The 20,029-nt window shown below is 40.0% G+C and overlaps 1 protein-coding gene across 1 annotated transcript in view; it reads right to left on the reverse strand.

The window, feature by feature from the left end:
- Positions 1–11,928: 11,928 nt before the first annotated feature.
- TRIM42 (tripartite motif containing 42) overlaps positions 11,929–20,029 on the reverse strand; it is a gene marked incomplete at its 5' end in the record, with an annotated part of 29,499 nt that continues 21,398 nt past the window's right edge. Inside the window, one exon of the mRNA XM_079923044.1 lies at positions 11,929–12,143. Coding sequence (XP_079779170.1) covers positions 12,057–12,143 — 87 coding nt within the window. The 3' untranslated portion in view covers positions 11,929–12,056. The remainder of the gene's footprint in view (positions 12,144–20,029) is intronic.

Raw genomic sequence — 20,029 nt, forward strand, 5'->3', positions numbered from 1 at the left:
TCTTTTCATTATAGGTTATCACGAGATATTGAATACTGTTCCCTGTGCTATACAGTAGATCCTTGTTGTTTATCTATTTTATATACAGTAGTGTATATCTGCTAATCCCAAACTCCTAATTTATCCTCACCCCTCGCCAACTTTCCCCTTTGGTCGCCATAAATTTGTTTTCTATGTCTGTGAGTCTGTTTGTTTTGCAAATAAGTTCATTTGTATCATTTAAAAAATACTTTGAATTTTATTTAATTTATTTTTTTATACAACAGGTCCTTATTAGTCATCAATTTTATACACATCAGTGTAAACATGTCAATCCCAATCACCCAATTATCACACCCCCACCCCCACCACCCCCTTGCCACTCTCCCTCCTTGGTGTCCATATGTTTGTTCTCTACATCTGTGTCTCAATTTCTGCCCTGCAAACCAGTTCATCTGTACCATTTTTCTAGGTTCCACATATATGTGTTAATATATAATATTTGTTTTTCTCTTTCTGACTTACTTCACTCTGTATGACAGTCTCTAGATCCATCCACGTCTCAACAAATGAACCAATTTCGTTCCTTTTTATGGCTGAGTAGTATTCCATGGTATATATGTACCATACCTTTATCCATTCTTCTGTTGATGGGCATGTATGTGGCTTTCATGACCTGGATATTGTAAATAGTGCTGCAATGAATATTGGGGTGCATGTGTCTTTTTGAATTATGGTTTTCTCTGGGTATATGGCCAGTAGTGGGATTGCTGGGTCATATGGTAATTCAATTTTTAGTTTTTTAAGGAACCTCCATACTGTTCTCCATAATGGTTGTATCCATTTACATTCCCACCAACAGTGCAAGAGGGCTCCCTTTTCTCCACACCCTCTCCAGCATTTGTTGTTTGTAGATTTTCTGATGATGCCCATTCTAACTGGTGTGAGGTGATACCTCATTGTAGTTTTGATTTGCATTTCTCTAATAATTAGTGATGTTGAGGAGCTTTTCATGTGCTTCTTGGCCATCTGTATATCTTCTTTGGAGAAATGTCTATTTAGGTCTTCTGCCCAATTTTGGATTGGGTTGTTTGCTTTTTTAATGTGGAGTTGTATGAGCTGTTTATATATTTTGGAGATTAATATTTTGTCCATTGATTTGTTTGCAAATATTTTCTCCCATTCTGAGGGTTGTCTTGTTGTCCTGTTTATGGTTTCCTTTGCTGTGTAAAAGCTTTGAAGTTTCATTAGGTCCCATTTGCTTATTTTTGTTTTTATTTCCATTACTCTAGGAGGTGGATCAAAAAAGATCTTGCTGTGATTTATGTCAAAGCATGTTCTTCTTATGTTTTCCTCTAAGAGTTTTATGGTTTCCAGTCTTACATTTAGGTCTCTAATCCATTTTGAGTTTATTTTTGTGTATGGTGTTAGGCAGTGTTCTAATTTCATTCTTTTACATGCAGCTGTCCAGTTTTCCCAGCACCACTTATTGAAGAGACGGTCTTTTCTCCATTGCATATCCTTGCCTCCTTTGTCATAGATTAGTTGACCATAGGCGTGTGGGTATATCTCTGGGCTTTCTACCTTGTTCCACTGATCTATGTTTCTGTTTTTGTGCCAGTACCATATTGTCTTGATTACTGTAGCTTTGTAGTGTACTCTGAAGTCAGGGAGTCTGATTCCTCCAGCTCCATTTTATTCCCTCAAGACTGCTTTGGCTATTCGGGGTCTTTTGTGTCTCCAAACAAACTTTAAGATTTTTTGTTCTAGTTCCATAAAAAATGCCATTGGTAATTTGGTAGGGATTGCACTGAGTTTGTAGATTGCTTTGGATAGTAGAGTCATTTTCACAATATTGATTCTTCCAATCCAAGAACATGGTATACCTCTCCATCTGTTGGTATCATGTTTAATTTCTTTCATCAGTGTCTTATAGTTTTCTGAATACAGATCTTTTGTCTCCCTAGGTAGGTTTATTCCTAGGTATTTTATTCTTTTTGTTGCAATGGTAAGTGGGAGTGTTTCCTTAATCTCTCTTTCAGATTTTTCATCATTAGTGTATAGGAATGCAAGAGATTTCTGTGCATTAATTTTGTATCCTGCAACTTTACCAAATTCATTGATTAGCTCTAATAGTTTTCTGGTGACATCTTTAGGATTCTCTATGTATAGTATCATGTCATCTGCAAACAGTGACAGTGTTACTTCTTCTTTTCCAATTTGTATTCCTTTTATTTCTTCTTCTTCCTGATTTCCATGGCTAGGACTTCCAAAACTATGTTGAATAATAGTGGTGAGAGTGGACAACGTTGTCTTTTTCCTGATCTTAGAGAAAATGCTTTCCGTTTTTCACCATTGAGAATGATGTTTGCTGTGGGTTTGTTGTATATGGCCTTTATTATGTTGAGGTAGATTCCCTCTATGCCCACTTTCTGGAGAGTTTTTATCATAAATAGGTGTTGAATTTTGTCAAAAGATTTTTCTGCATCTATTGAGATGATCATATGGTTTTTATTCTTCAATTCGTTAATATGGTGTATCACACTGATTGATTTACTTATATTGAAGAATCCTTGAATCCCTGGGATAAATCCCACTTGATCATGGTGTATGAGCCTTTTATTGTGTTGTTGGATTCTGTTTGCTAGTATTCTGTTGAGGATTTTTGCGTCTATATTCATCAGTGATATTGGTCTGTAATTTTCTTTTTTTGTAGTATCTTTGTCTGGTTTTGGTATCAGGGTGATGGTGGCCTCATAGAATGAGTTTAGGAGTGTTCCTTCCTCCGCAAATTTTTGGAAGCGTTTGAGAAGGATGGGTGTTAGTTCTTCTCTAAATGTTTGATAGAATTCACCTGTGAAGCCATCTGGTCCTGGACTTTTGTTTGTTGGAAGATTTTTAATCACAGTTTCAATTTCATTACTTGTGATTGGTCTGTTCATATTTTCTGTTTCCTCCTGGTTCAGTCTTGGAAGGTTATACCTTTCTAAGAATTTGTCCATTTCTTCCAGGTTGTCCATTTTATTGGTGTAGAGTTGCTTGTAGCAGTCTCTTAGGATGCTTTGTATTTCTGTGGTGTCTGTTGTAACTTCTCCTTTTTCATTTCTAATTTTATTGATTTGAGTCCTCTCCCTTTTTTTCTTGATGAGTCTGGATAATGGTTTATCAATTTTGTTTATCTTCTCAAAGAACCAGCTTTTAGTTTTATTGATCTATGCTATTGTTTTCTTTGTTTCTATTTCATTTATTTCTGCTCTGATCTTTATGATTTCTTTCCTTCTGCTAACTTTGGGTTTTGTTTGTTCTTCTTTCTCTAGTTCCTTTAGGTGTAAGGTTAGATTGTTTATTTGAGATTTTTCTTGTTTCTTGAGGTAGACTTGTATAGCTATAAACTTCCCTCTTAGAACTGCTTTTGCTGCATCCCATAGGTTTTGGATCGTCATTTTTTCATTGTCATGTGTCTGTAGGTATTTTTTGATTTCCTCTTTTATTTCTTCAGTGATCTCTTGGTTATTTAGTAACATATTATTTAGCCTCCATGTGTTTGTGTTTTTTATGTTTTTTCCCTATAATTCATTTCTAGTCTCATGGCCTTGTGGTCATAAATGATGTTTGATATGATTTCAATTTTCTTAAATTTACTGTGGCTTGATTTGTTACCCAAGATGTGATCTATCCTGGAGAATGTTCCATGTGCACTTGAGAAGAAAGTGTAATCTGCTGTTTCTGGATAGAATGTCCTATAAATATCAATTAAATCTATCTGGTCTATTGTGCCATTTAAAGCTTCTTTTTCCTTAATTATTTTCATTTTGGATTATCTGTCTATTGGTGTGAGGTGTTAAAGTCCCCCACTATTACTGTGTTACTGTCAATTTCCTCTTTTATAACTGTTAGCAGTTGCCTTATGTATTGAGGTGCTCCTATGTTGGGTGCATATATATTTATAATTGTTATATCTTCTTCTTGGGTTGATCCCTTGATCATTATGTAGTGTCCTTCTTGTGTCTTGTAACATTCTTTATTTTAAAGTCATTTTATCTGATACAAGTATTGCTATTCCAGCTTTCTTTTGATTTCCATTTGCATGGAATATCTTTTTCCATCCCCTCACTTTCAGTCTGTATGTGTCCCTAGTTCTGAAGTGGGTCTCTTGTAGATAGCATATAGATGGGTGTTGTCTTTGTATCCATTCAGCAAGCCTGTGTCTTTTGATTGGAGCATTTAATCCATTCACGTTTAAGGTAATTATTGATTTGTATGTTCCTATGACCATTTTCTTAATTGTTTTGGGTTTGTTTTTGTAGGTTCTTTTCTTCCCTTGTGTTTCCCACTTACAGAAGTTCCTTTACCATTTGTTGTAGAGCTGGTTTGGTGGTGCTGAATTCTCTTAGGTTTTGCTTGTCTTTTGATTTCTCCATCGAATCTGAATGAGATCCTTGCTGGGTAGAGTAATCTTGGTTGTAGGTTCTTCCCTTTCATCACTTTAAGTATATCATGCCACTCCCTTCTGGCTTGTACATTTTCTGCTGAGAAATCAGCTGTTAACCTTATGGGAGTTCCCTTGCATGTTATTTGTCATTTTTCCCTTGTTGCTTTCGATAATTTTTCTTTGTCTTTAATTTTTGCCAATTTGATTACTATGTGTCTCGGCATGTTTCTCCTTGCGCTTATCCTGTATGGGACTCTCTGTGCTTCTTGGACTTGGGTGGCTATTTCCTTTCCCATGTTAGGGAAGTTTTTGACTATAATCCTTCAAATATTTTCTCGGGTCCTTTCTCTCTCTCTTCTCCTTCTGGGACCCCTATAATGTGAATGTTGTTGCGTTTATTATTGTCCCAGAGGTCTCTTACGCTGTCTTCATTTGTTTTCATTCTTTTTTCTTTATTTTATTCTGCAGCAGTGAATTGCACCATTCTGTCTTCCAGGTCACGTATCCGTTCTTCTGCCTCAATTACTCTGCTATTGATTCCTTCTAGTGTAGTTTTCATTTCAGTTATTGTATTGTTCATCTCTGTTTGTTTGTTCTTTAATTCTTCTAGGTCTTTGTTAAACATTTCTTTCATCTTCTTGATCTTTGCCTCCATTCTTTTTCCGAGGTCCTCAATCATCTTCACTATCATTATTCTGAATTCTTTTTCTGGAAGGTTGCCTATCTCCACTTCATTTAGTTGTTTTTCTGGGGTTTTATCTTGTTCCTTCATGTGGTACATAACCCACTGACTTTTCATCTTGTCTATCTTTCTGTGAATGTGGTTTTTGTTCCACAGGCTGCAGGATTGTAGCTCTTCTTGCTTCTGCTGTCTGCCCTCTGGTGGATGAGGCTATCTAAGAGGTTTGTGTAAGTTTCCTGATGGGAGGGACTGATGGTGGGTAGAGCTGACTGTTGCTCTGGTGGCAGAGCTCAGTAAAACTTTACTCCACTTGACTGCTGATGGGTGGGGCTGGGTTCCCTCCCTGTTGGTTGTTTGGCCTGAGGGAACCCAACACTGGAGCCTACCTGGGCTCTTTGGTGGGGCTAATGACAGACTCTGGGAGGGCTCATGCCAAGGAGTACTTCCCAGAACTTCTGCTGCCAGTGTCCTTGTCCCCACTGTGAATCACAGCCACCTCCCACCTCTGCAGGAGATCCTCCAACACTAGCAGGTAGGTCTGGTTCAGTCTCCCCTGAGGTCAATGCTCCTTCCCCTGGGTTCCAGTGCACACACTACTTTGTGTGTGCCCTCCAAGAGTGGAGTCTCTGTTTCCCACAGTCCTGTCGAAGTCCTGCAGTCAAATCCCACTAGGCTTCAAAATCTGATTGTCTAGGAATTCCTCCTCCCTTTGCCGGACCCCCAGGTTGAGAAGCCTGACGTGGGACTGAGAACCTTCACGCCAGTGGGTGGACTTCTGTGGTATAAGTGTTCTCCAGTCTGTGAGTCACCCACCCAGCAGTTATGGGATTTGATTTTACTGTGATCGCGCCCTTTGTACCGTCTCACTGTGGCTTTTCCTTTGTCTTTGGATGTGAGGTATTTTTTTGGTGAGTTCCAGTGTCTTCCTGTTGATGATTGTCCAGCAGCTAGTTGTGATTCTGGTGTTCTCACAGAAGGAGTGAGAGCATGTCCTTCTACTCCACTATTTTGGTTCCTAATCTCTCACTGATTCTTATTGAGGCCTTTCTTATATATTTTGCCACCAGGTGACTCCTAAACTGCTTGTTCCAAGTGGAAGGTAGTGTGGGACTGTCAAATGGGGGTCACGTGCATGATGCCCTGCTTTTCCAGCTTCTAGGTGATGCTCGCATTATGTGTTCTGTGACCCCCTTCCAGGCAATGGTTGTGTCACTCCAACCTCTACCTTCACATCTCCTGCTTCTCCATTTGTATCATTTTTAAAGATTTCACATATAAGTGATATCATGATATTTGTCTTTGTCTTTCTGACTTACTTCACTTAGTACAGTATGATAATCTCTAGGTCCACACTTGTTGATGCAAATGGAATTATTTTGTTCTTTTTTATGGCTGAATAATATTCCATTCCATTAATATTTGATTACATACACGCATATATAGTACATTGTGTGTGTGTGTGTGTGTGTGTGTGTGTGTAAAATTTCACTGACCTTGGAATGGATGACATGTTTCAGATGCAGTGAATGTGGAACACTTGTGTGCATATATGTGTGTGCCCATATGTGTGTGCATGAGTGTGAGTATATTAGTGTATATGTGTGTGTGTGTGCATGACACAGCTGAGTGTGTGGGTCTGGGTGCTGCTGAGAGTTTGTACCAGGAAGACATGGCAGTGGGCAGAAACAGGGGTACTTGTGGGTAGCAGTGCTCCTGCCAATTTGGGGTTCATATTATCTCTCCGTTCCCTGCATATACCCCTTTATTTATCTCAGAGCAGAGCAACTGTTGAAATGATATCAATAATTTAAATGATATCAACATTTCCCCACATACCCTGTTTTTCATTATCTCTCAAAGCAAAAAGAGAGACATATAGCACAGGGTAAACTCAGAGTTTAACAACTCAAATCAATGAGCATTTTCTGAGGACCTGTGGTGCCCAGCTCCCCATTCATTCCTGTCTCCCTGCCCTTTTGCAAGCCATCCTTGTGGTGCCCTTTCCTCTGGCCTGTGCCTTGTCCAATTCCTGCCCATTCTTCAAAGGCTAGCTCTGGTCCTACTGCAGCCAGGAACCATCTTCCCACAACTCAGGCCACCATCTAGTGGGTCCCAAATGTTTGCTGGTCTGGGAGAGCGCTGCTCCTCATGATCACCCAGAGGCTTTTAGGAAACACCAGTGCCCAGGCCCCTGTGCTATATAATCTGATCAGTGGCTCTGGGGTGGGCCCAGGGCATCTGTATTTTTAAAACACTCCATCAGTGATTCCAATGCTCACATGGGGTGGGGGTAGCTCCAGAGACCAAGCAATATGCCCAGTTGCTTTTCAGTTGGCCTTGTGGTTAGGAAGCAATCTGAAGGTGGGAACTAGCTTTATGTCTCTCTGGTCTCTCCTGAAGAGCCTAGCTGAGCTGGGGACAGTTGATGTCATTAGCATTCTAGCAAATCACAGAATCACATTCACTGATGACTCGAGTTTGTGCCCCTAGCCCAGGCCTATCCTTTGGGTCCTAGTCTTACAAAACTGTGCCAATTATTAAGCTCGTGTCTCCCAGCCCCTACCCTGCCTTTCTGGACTCAGTCTCTGATGCTGAGGGTGGGGCTCTGCAGATATAGCTTTTTTTTTTTTTTTTTTTTGCCAACTGGCTCCTTGTGGTTCTGCTACTAGGGGACACCAGAGGAAGACTGGATGCCTTGAAGGGGGTGAAGGCAAGGGCTCCTTTCTCTCTTGCTCCCTCTTCTGGGTGGCATCACTGCCCTTCCCAGTGATGGTCCTTCCCAGCCTGTGGCAGTTTAGCTGTTACTGTCAGTTTCCAGATCTTTTCCCCACTCTCCTAGAATTGGCCTCCTGGAACTCTCCCAGAGACACCAGCACCAGTCTGGCAGCGACCCTCGCCCAGAGATCTGGGCCCCAGCTCAGCAGGGCTCCTCCTCTGAGCCTCTGGTTCTGAAAACTCCATCCTCTTCCCTTCATTTCCCCAGTCCTAGGGGTGACAGTGGCTCCTAGGGGTGATAGTTGCCACCTCTGTGTTATCCCAGTGTCCCTTTTCTGTCCTGGGTCCTCCAACATCTATTGAACCAATTCCCATATTCAGTTCTCTCTGTTAAAAGGACTGGTGTGTTTTCTGTTTTCCAGACTGAATCAGGCTGATACAATAACCAGTTGCTGCTGTTTGATTCTGCTCACTAGTCCCTCAAGTATCTCCATCCATCCAAGGCAGAACTCTAACATTTCCCCAAACTGAAACTTGTCCATTCTTTCCTGTTTGGATCCATCACCCACCTGGTACTCAATCCAGAATCTTCGACACCATCCTTGATTACTCTCTCCTGCTCACTCATACACACCCCACTGATCCGAAAGGGCTCTTGATTCCACCTCGAATCTGTCCCCTCAGCCCAGGTAACCACACTTGTGCTAACAGTCCTCCTGCCTTTTCTCTTGGCTCCCTGCAACTCACTGCCCATACAGAACCAAAAGTAACACTACTGAAATATAAATAGGGTTGTGACATTGCCTGGCTTACAGCTTCCTGAGATGCATGACCTCTGTGATGGCCCACAAGTTCTGCCAAGGCCACTTACCCATCCTTCTCTCCTCCTTGTTTCTTGCAATGCAGCCTCCGGGACTGTGTTCCTGTTTTTCTTCCTGCCACAGGACCTTGGCACCTGCTGCAGCTCTATCAAAAATGCTTTTCTCCTCTGCTTGTCACATGACTGGTTCCTCTCCTTTCTTAAGGAGACAGGTTTAAATTCACCTCTTGGGAGCCCTTCACTGACAGCCTCTGTTTTAGTCTGTTTGGTTGGCTATAACAAAGTATCATAGACTGGGTGTCTTATAAGAACAGAAATTTATTTCTCACAGTTTTAGGGGCTGGAAGTCCAAGATAGGGTGCCAGCATAATCAGGTTCTGGCAAGGACCCTCTTCTGGGGTGCGAATGGCTGTCTTCTCGTTGTGGTGGAAAGAGAGTGAGCTAGCTCTCTGGCTTCATCTTATAAAGGCACTAATCCCATTCTTGAGGGCCCCACTCTCATGGCCTAATTACCTCCCAAGGTAATTAGGAAACACCATCACTTTGGGGTTAGGGTTTCAGCACATGAATTTTGGAGAACACAACATTCAGGCCATTGCACCCTCTTTAGAATCGATACCTCCCAGCTCCATGCTCCTTTCCTCCCTAGCACTTTTCATCATTTCTAGTCATCTATATACTTATAGCTTCACCTGTCTTCCTCATTAGACTATAAAATATGTGGGGCAGGAACCATGCTTGTTGAATTTCCCACTGTGTTCCTTGCACCCAAATCTCATTACAGATGTGTTAAATGAATGAATGAATCTAGAGTGAATATAAAAAGAAAAAGAAAAAAAGTAAGAAGAGGAGAGGTGCCAGAAAACTACCATTTTCTTAGCTATCAACTGCACTAATATACTATAAGCTCTTTTCAAGTAGACACTGCCACTAATTATCTGTTCCTATAGCCATACACTGTTCTCTAAAGAAAGACTGATAGAGATGCTGAAATACATAGATATACAGAGAGATTATGGCTAGACACAGTGGTGTATATAGATGAATCTCTTTGTTATATTTGGTACATAAATATATATATATATATATATATATACACACACACACACAAACATATATGTACTACTGTGTACGTGCAGAATTACAAATCACTATATTGTATGCCTGTAACTTACATAATATTGTACATTAACTATACTTCAATTAAAAAACTTTCCTCCTTAACAGTATTTTCCACTTTGTAACATGCTTTCGTGTATATTACTCATTTGAATTTGACAACAATCCGAAGAAGCAGGGAAAGAAACATTATTCTCATTTAATTAAAGATCAGCTCTAAAATACCTAATCAAACCACATCATCATATAGACAAAGAAACTGACATCCAGGGTGAGAGAGGGACTCACTCAAGGCCATGCAACTGGTTAGTAAAGATAAAGTGCTGATATTACACCAGATCCTTGCCTCCCTTTTTATACCACAGGAAGGGTCCTGGGAGGGTACACTCTGTGTGAATCATAACCCCAGGGAACAAATGATGTGCAAGGGTTTCTGCATCATTAAAAAATTTCACCTTGTGTTTGGAAGAACAGCTCCGCTACTGCTTAAATGGGCCTCTCAGAGAATCCCACTGACTTCTTGGTTGCTGAATGCAAGTTTACACATTCTCTAGAGAGGCAAGATCAGGGTGCTGGTGCTTCTCTGATTCTGGCCATCCTACTTGGCTCTGTGAGTAGGTGTGATCATTGTAATGCAAAATTCATATCATTCTTTTTTTTTTTTAGTTTAATTTCCTTTTAGTTTATCAGTAGTAAGATCCCTGCTGGCATGTCATTTAATTTGCTCCCCGTGCTAATGATGATTTTGAAGGCTTTTACAGAAATGATTATATGGTAATACCAAATCTGAAGGTGGATCCAAGCCATCATTTATAGTAATAGGATCATAACGAAGCTCCCGCGGGTATTCCTTCTTGCAGTGCTGTTTGGGGGTGGGGCAGGAATCTGCTTGGCTTCATCTCACATTATTAAAAGATCATCACTAAGGATCCTTCACAGGGAATGGGGCTTTTCTGGCTCTGATGCTGAGTCTCCGGGCAAAATAATGGGTTGCAAAGCCATGGTCCTCCGGGTGAAGCCAGATGAGCTGGCCACACCCGCCATGGGGCAGCTCATGAAAAGGATGGGATTAGAGGAGGTGGAGACCACTGACCACCGGTCCCTTTCCATGCCCACTCCCACTTCTGTGTGTAGACCCTCATGGTGCAAACTGACCTGTCGGGGATGAGTTCACAGGAGGGTGGCTCTGTGTGCCTGCCTTCCAGCAGTAGTTCCTCTGTCCCTGTTATTAATGTGCAATGTGAGTTTCACTGAGCCAGCCACTGGGACAGAATGAATGAGATGCCATCTCTGTCCTAAAGACTGGGGACCAATGAGAGCTCCTGAGCATCACGGGCTGGAAGAGGTGTCTCTGTGGGGGATGGGGTGGGGGAGGAGGGCTCGGGGTTTAGTGAGAACCCAGGAGAGGAAGGAGGTATCATCCCCACTTAGACCACCTGGAGAATCAGCAAAGACTTCACACAAGTGGTTGAGCTAGGTCTTGAAAGACTGGTGGTATTTTCTAGGCAGCAGTGGGGTGGGGTTCAGGAGTGGGTCGTTCCAGGCAGATGGGGCCTTTTCAAGCTTGGGTACTTCACATTGTCTGAAGGGCCTGGCCAAGTTCAGTGAGGCTGGAGCTGACACACGACTCTGCCATTCTTTCCTGCCATGCTTCAAAGAACCATAGGAGGGTGCCTCCCACCAGCCCTTCTACTGCTCTTCCTTTGTCTGGGGATCAGAAAGAGTGAGAAGAGGGAGTACTCTTCTTCTTATGGCTCTGGGGCAGACCTCAGACCATGGGGTTAAAGTTATGGGAAGGCAAGTTCAGGCTCAATAACGAGGAAGCGCATTCTAACAACGTTGGCCTTTTCATATTAAAATAGTCTGCATAGTGAGGGAATGAGCTCCCCATCAATCAGTGACTTGCCCAAACACCGACAGCTAGTTAGACCAGGGTCAACATGCGTACCCAGGGAGCCTGACTTCAAAGAGAGTGCCTTTTTAATTTTTTTCAACCAACGCTACCTCATACAAAACAGCACAGAATTCTGAGCCTAGGATTAGGTCCGAGCTCATGGAAACGTAGCCACTTGCTGACTTTTGTATCTTAGTTTCTATTTAATGAGCAAACAGCAAGCCATGACATCAGGCATTTCCTTTTATTAGCTCTTAGTAGACTTCTGCTGAAATGGCTCAGATGTCCCGGGAACATGGTCTACAACCTCGTTGAAGAATGTGGGGAGAAAGATACATATACACACGTGTGTGTGTCTACATATGTCTATTCTGTGGTATGTCTCTGAGGTTGCTGCCTGCCCTGCGGGGGGCACTCAGAAGCGTTTCTGGAGGGCAATCCGGATATTCTTCAGCAGGCCCCACTTAGCTCGGCTCTTCCCATGCCCATCCGGTGTTACCACCTGCAATCAGAAGCAGAGAGCCATGGCACCAGCCACAAGGGAAGCAGCAGCTCCCAGGAGCCCGGCCCCGGCTGCGGGCCAGGCGCTACACACATCAGAGCATTAGCTCCTCATGTCGACAGCCACATGAGGCCGGTGCCATGGACCCCATTTTACCAATGAAAAAACGAAGGCACAGAAGAACCAGGTAGCTTTCCTGAAGTCCCGCAGCTAATATGTGGTGGGGTTGGGATTTCACAGACAAGGTCCCACTTTTTAAGGCAGTTCAAGGACTGACTGCTGATTACTGTGTTGTGGTTGTGACCCCAGGTGGGCTTCACCAGAGATTAGCCCCAGGGGTCCTCCCCCCAGTCCCTAGAAATTGCTTCTGTCACAGCTCTTATCATTTGTAAATTTCACTGAATGTGTTTAATTAATTTTCTTACCAGACGGTGAGCACCTTAAATGGGGTGTGGAGGCAATGACAGTCTTTCCTCTCTGTAATCCCAACAGTGGTTATGGTACAGAGAAGTTTCTTAGAAAAGTGAATGAAAGGTGAATAAAACCATTATTTGTACATCTGCCAACTGTTTCTCTTCGCAGCATCATACTATCTCTGATCACAGTGAATAGTCAATGCTCCCTAGAAAAGGCAGCTTACATTGGGTAGCAGAACCCTCCTAGAGGTCTCACCAACTCAGCTTAGCTGTGGAGCTCCGTGCCTTACCTTGAAGGCGGTGGACTTCTCCACAACTCTGGTCTGGCACCATTCCTATTCCTTCCTAATACACATTTACTGAGAAGGCATTTAGGGAGTGAGGTTAAGATCCAGGTATGAGAGACAGCCCACAGGATCAATCAGGATTCATGGGGCAGATGGGGCTAGGGGTACAGTTTGGATGAGGAAGAGCAATGTTTGTACAAAGTATATGCAAAGGCTTTTATGTTTGTTTTCAAAGGGAAAGGGCAAAAAATAGACACCGTTATTATTATGCTCTCTAGTTTTACAAAATTTACTTTTAGTTTTAGAGAAAACAGGGCTTCATGCAAGATAAAGATTATGTTATACCTACGATGTTAGATTATTCATTGCTGGATAAAAATGGACATAACACATAGAGATAATCCTGATAAGGGTGGTATAAATGTGTAAGATATACACACAGAGCTATCAAGCGGCAATGAGGAAGGAATAACAGTGTTATGGTGGGTTGGGAATTGACTCATAAAAATAGGGAATTGAAGTTCTGCCTTAAAGTATAGTCAGGATCTCCAGAGATAAAGACTTGAGTGGGACATGTGAATGGGGCAGTGGGGAATGAGGTGTGTCTGTGAATCAGAGGATCAGATGAAACAGGACAGAAGAAACAGAGAACAGAACTTGAGATACTAAAGAAATTGAAATGATAGTTGGCATTCCCTCCCCTGCCCAAAAGGCTCAGATGGTTTTTCAAATGAATTCTACCAAACTTTTAAGAAAGAGTTGTTCTAGAAAATAGAAAAAGAGCAATAGTTTCCTAGTTCATTTTTCAAGCTAGTAAAATATTGATTCCAGAATCAGACAAAAGAAATATAAGCAAAATATTATAGGTCTGGTTCACGAATGATGAGAGATGCAGTACTCCAAAACAAAATATGAGCTAACTAAAACCAAGTATATTAAAAAAATAATACATCATGATCACATAGGGTTTAGTCCATGAATGCAAGTAGAGTTTAACATCAGAAAAATCAGTGTCATTAATTTCATTAATGCCTAAAGGAGAAAAGTCATATGATTATCTCAAATAATACAAAAAATTCACAAAGTTGCACAAGCTCTCAGAAATTTAGAAGTAGAAACAATTTTCCTTAACTTAATAAGGTTTATATATAAAATTTACCACTGAATTATACACTTCAAAGAGTGAATTTCTTAGTATGTGAACTATATTTTAATAAAACTTTTATAAAAAATGAAAAGTCAGAGCACTGTTAAAAAAAACTAAATCAAAAATCATCATAGCTCAATGGAGAAACATTAAGATCAGGAATAAGACAAGGATATTAACTCTCACAGCCACCATTTTCTGTAGGACCAATAGCCCTGGCCAAAGCTATAAGGAAAGAAAAAAAAATAGTGGTTCAAGACTTGTAAGGAAAGAGGTAAAACTATCATTATTTATAGACGATAGGATCATACGCCTGGAAAAACAAGCAGAATCAACAGAGAGACTCTCAGAATAGTGAGATATTATTGATATTGCTGGAATCAAGATTATCCTACAAACACAGTAGTTTTTACTCTAAACCAGCAGTACATTAGAAAGTATAATCAGATATAAAAATAACATTAATAATATCAACTAAATCTGTAAAATATCTGGTTTAACCAGGAATATATAGTACCTCTATGGGAAGATTTTAAAACTCCATACTATTCTCCATAGTGGCTGTACCAATTCACATTCCCAACAGTGCAAGAGGGTTCCCTTTTCGCCACACACTCTCCAGCATTTATTGTTTATAGATTTTTTGATGATGGCCATTCTGACTGGTGTGAAATGATATCTCATTGTAGTTTTGATTTGCATTTCTCTAATGATTAATGACGTTGAGCATTCTTTCATGTGTTTGTTGGCAATCTGTATATCTTCTTTGGGGAAATGTCTATTTAGGTCTTCTGCTTATCTTTGGATTGGGCTGTTTGTTATTTTGATATTGAGCTGCATGAGCTGCTTGTAAATTTTGGAGATTAATCCTTTGTCAGTTGCTTCATTTGCAAATATTTTCTTCCATTCTGAGGGTTGTCTTTTCATCTTGTTTATGGTTTCTTTTGCTGTGCAAAAGCTTTTAAGTTTCATTAGGTCCCATTTTGTTTATTTTTGTTTTTATTTCCATTTCTCTAGGAGGTAGGTCAAAAAGGATCTTGCTGTGATTTATGTCATAGAGTGTTCTATGTATGATTTCCTCTAAGAGTTTTAAAGTGTCTGGCCTTACATTTAGGTCTTTAATCCATTTTGAGTTAATTTTTGTGTATGGTGGTAGGGAGTGTTCTAATTTCATTCTTTTACATGTAGCTGTCCAGTTTTCCCAGCACAACTTATTGAAGAGACTGTCTTTTCTCCATTGTATATCCTTGCCTCCTTTATCAAAGATAAGGTGTCCATATGTGTGTGGGTTAATCTCTGGGCTTTCTATCCTGTTCCATTGATCTATATTTCTGTTTTTGTGCCAGTACCACACTCTCTTGACTACTGTAGCTTTGTAGTATAGTCTGAAGACAGGGAGTCTGATTCCTCCAGCTCCGTTTTTCTTTCTCAAGATTGCTTTGGCTATTTGGGGTCTTTTGTGTTTCCATACAAATTGTGAGACTTTTTGTTCTAGTTCTGTGAAAAATGCCAGTGGTAGTTTGATAGAGATTGCACTGAATCTGTAGATTGGTTTGGGTAGTATAGTCATTTTCACAATGTTGATTCTTCCAAGCCAGGAACATGGTATACCTTTCCATCTATTTGTATCATCTTTAATCTCTTTCATCAGTGTCTTATAATTTTCCACATACAGGTCTTTTGTCTCCTTAGGTAGGTTTATTCCTAGATATTTTATTCTTTTTGTTGCAATGGTAAATGGGAGTGTTTTCTTAATTTCACTTTCAGATTTTTCATCATTAGTGTATCGGAATGCAAGAGATTTCTGTGCATTAATTTTGTATCCTGCAACTTTACCAAATTCATTGATTAGCTCTAATAGTTTTCTGGTAGCATCTTTCGGATTCTCCATGTATAGTATCATGTCATCTACAAAGAGTGGCAACTTTACTTCTTTTCCGACTTGGATTCCCTTCATTTCTTTTTCTTCTCTTATTGCTGTGGGTAAACTTCCAAAACTATGCTGAATAATAGTGGTGAGAGTGGGCAACCTTGTCTTGTTCCTGATCTTAGTGGAAATGGTTTCAGTTTTTCACCATTGAGGATGATGTTGGCTGTTGGTCTGTCATATATGGTCTTTATTATGTTGAGGTAAATTTCCTCTTTGCCTACTTTCTGGAAGGTTTTTATCATATATGGGTTTTGAATTTTGTCAAAAGCTTTCTCTGGATCTATTGAGATGATCATATGGTTTTTATACTTCAATTTGTTAATATGGTGTATCACATTGATTGATTTCAGTATACTGAAGAATCCTTGCATTCCTGGGATAAACCCCACTTGATCATGGTGTATGATCCTTTTAATGTGCTGTTGGATTCTGTTTGCTAGTATTTTGTTGAGGATTTTTGCATCTATGTTCATCAGTGATATTGGCCTGTAGTTTTCTTTCTTTGTGACATCTTTGTCTGGTTTTGGTATCAGGGTGATGGTGGCCTTGTAGAATGAGTTTGGGAGTGTTCCTCTCTCTGCTATATTTTGGAAGAGTTTGAGAAAGTTAGGTGTTAGCTCTTCTCTAAATGTTTGATAGAATGCCCTATGAAGCCATCTGCTCCTTGGCTTTTTTTCTTGGAAGATTTTTAATCGCAGTTTCAATTTCAGTGCTTGTGATTGGTCTGTTCATATTTTCTATTTCTTCCTGGTTCAGTCTCAGAAGGTTGTGCATTTCTAAGAATTTGCCCATTTCTTTCAGGTTGTCCATTTTATTGGCATATCGTTGCTTGTAGTAATCTCTCATGATCCTTTGTATTTGTGCAGTGTCAGTTGTTACTTCTCCTTTTTCATTTCTAATTCTATTGATTTGAGTCGTCTCCATTTTTTTCTTGATGAGTCTGGCTAATGTTTTATCAATTTTGTTTATCTTCTCAAAGAACCAGCTTTTAGTTTTATTGCTCTTTGCTATCATTTCCTTCATTTCTTTTTCATTTACTTCTGATCTGATCTTTATGATTTCCTTCTTTCTGCTAACTTTGGGTTTTTTTTTTTTTTTGTTCTTCTTTCTCTAATTGCTTTAGCTGTAAGGTTAGGTTGTTTTTTTGAGATGTTTCTTGTTTCTTAAGGTAAGATTGTATTGCTATAAACTTCCCTGATAAAACTGCTTTTGCTGCATCCCATAGGTTTTGGGTCATCATGTTTTCATTGTCATTTGTTTCTAGGTATTTTTTGATTTCCTTTGATTTCTTCAGTAATCTCTTGGTTATTAAGTAGTGTATTGTTTAACCTCCATGTGTTTGTATTTTTTACAGATTTTTTCCTGTAATTGATATCTAGTCTCATAGCGTTGTGGTCAGAAAAGATATTTGATATGATTTCAATTTTCTTAAATTTACCAGGGCTTGATTTATGACCCAAGATATGATCTATCCTGGAGAATGTTCCATAAGTACTTGAGAAGAAAGTGTATTCTGTTGTTTTTGGATGGAATGTCCTATAAATATCAATTAAGTCCATCTTGTTTATTGTATCATTTAAAGCTTGTGTTTCCTTATTTATTTTCATTTTGGATGATCTGTCCATTGGTGAAAGTGGAGTGTTCAAGTCCCCTACTATGATTGTGTTACTGTCGATTTCCCGTTTTATGGCTGTTAGTATTTGCCTTATGTATTGAAGGTGCTCCTATGTTGGGTGCATATATTTTACAATTGTTATATCTTCTTCTTGGATTGATCCCTTGATCATTATATAGTGTCCTTCTTTGTCTCTTGTAATAGTCTTTTTTTAAAGTCTATTTTGTCTGATATGAGAATTGCTTCTCCAGCTTTCTTTTGATTTCCATCTGCATGGAATATCTTTCTCCATCCCCTCTCTTTCAGTCTGTATATGTCCCTAGGTCTGAAGTGGGTCTCTTGTAGACAGCATATATATGGGTCTTGTTTTTGTATGCATTCAGGCAGTCTATGTCTTTTGGTTGAGCATTTAATCCATTTACATTTAAGGAAATTATCAATATGTATGCTCCTATTACCATTTTCTTAATTGTTTTGGGTTTGTTATTGTCTTTTCCTTCTCTTGTGCTTCCTGCCTAGAGAAGTTCCTTTAGCATTTACTATAAAGCTGATTTGGTGGTGCTGAATTCTCTTAGCTTTTGCTTGCCTGTAAAGGTTTTAGTTTCTCTGTCAAATCTGAATGAGATTCTTGCTGGATAGAGTGATCTTGGTTGTAGGTTTTTCTCCTTTATCACTTTAAATATGTCCTGCCACTCCCTTCTGGCTTGCAGAGTTTCTGCTGAAAGGTCAGCTTTAACCGTATGGTGATTCCCTTGTATGTTATTTGTTGTTTTTCCCTTGCTACTTTTAATATTTTTTTCTTTGTATTTAACTTTTGATAGTTTGCTTAATATGTGTCTTGGCGTGTTTCTCCTTGGATTTTCCTGTATGGGACTCTCTGTGCTTACTGGACTTGATTAACTATTTCCTTTCCCATATTAGGGAAGTTTTCAACTATAATCTCTTCAAATATTTTCTCAGTCCCTTTCTTTTTCTCTTCTTCTTCTGGAACCCCTATAATTCGAATGTTGATGCGTTTAGTGTTGTCCCAGATGTCTCAGAGACTGTCCTCAATTCTTTTCATTTTTTTTTCTTTATTCTGCTCTGCAGTAGTTATTTCCACTATTTTATCTTCCAGGTCACTTATCAGTTCTTCTGCCTCAGTTATTATGCTATTGGTCCCTTCTAGAGAATTTTTAATTTCATTTATTGTGTTGTTCATCACTGTTTGTTTGCTCTTTAGTTCTTCTAGGTCCTTGTTGAACGTTTCTTGTATTTTCTCCATTCTATTTCCAAGATGTGGGATCATCTTTACTATCATTATTCTGAATTCTTTTTCATGTAGACTGCCTATTTCCTCTTCATTTGTTAAGTCTGGTGGGTTTTTACCTTGCTCCTTCATCTGCTGTGTGTTTCTCTGTCTTCTCATTTGGTTAACTTATGGTGTTTGGGGTCTCCCCTTCATAGGCTGCAGGTTCGTAGTTCCCATTGTTTTTAGTGTCTGCCCCCAGCGGCTAAGGTTGGTTCTGTGGGTTGTGTAGGCTTCCTGGTGGAGGGGACTTGTGCCTGTGTTCTGGTGGGTGAGGCTGTATCTTGTCTTTCTGGTGGGCAGGTCCACGTCTGGTGGTGTGTCTTAGAGTATTTGTGGGCTTATTATGATTTTAGGCAGCCTCTCTGTTAATGGGTGGATTGTGTTCCTGTCTTGCTAGTTGTTTGGCATAGGGTGTCCCGCACTAGAGCTTGCTGGTCGTTGAGTGGAGCTGGGTCTTGGTATTGAGATGGAGATCTCTGGGAGATTATCGCCATTTGATATTAAGTGGAGCTGGGAGGTCTCTGGTGGACCAATGTTCTGAACTTGGCTCTCCCACCTCAGAGGCACAGCCCTCACACCTGGCTGGAGCACCAAGAGCCTGTCATCCACATGACTCAGAATAAAAGGGAGAAAAAGAAAGAATGAAAGAAAGAAAGAAAGAAAGAAAGAAGAATATAAAATAAAATAAAGTTATTAAATTAAAAATAATTATTAAAATAATTTTTTAAAGTAATTTTAAAAAAAAAGAAAGAAAGAAGAGAGCAACCAAACCAAAACACAAATCCACCAATGAGAACAAGTGGTAAAAACTATACTAAAAAACAAAACAAAACAGAAAAACCAAATAAACAGAAAAAAGATGGACAGACAGAACCCTAGGACAAATGGTAAAAGCAAAGCTATACAGACAAAATCACACTAAGAAGCATAAACATACACACTCACAAAAAGAGGAAAAGGGGGAAAAAAAAGTATCATTGCTCCCAAAGTCCACCTCCTCAATTTGGGATGATTTGTTGTCTCTTCAGGTATTCCACAGATGCAGGGTACATCAAGTTGATTGTGGAGATTTAATCTGCTGCTCCTGAGGCTGCTGGGAGAGATTTCCCTTTCTCTTCTTTGTTCGCACAGCTCCTGGGGTTCAGCTTTGGATTTGGACCCGCCTCTGCGTGTAGGTCGCTGGAGGGCGCCTGTTCTTCG

The sequence above is a fragment of the Stenella coeruleoalba genome (genome assembly GCF_951394435.1).
Source record: "Stenella coeruleoalba genome assembly, chromosome: 5".
Classification (NCBI taxonomy): domain Eukaryota; kingdom Metazoa; phylum Chordata; class Mammalia; order Artiodactyla; family Delphinidae; genus Stenella; species Stenella coeruleoalba.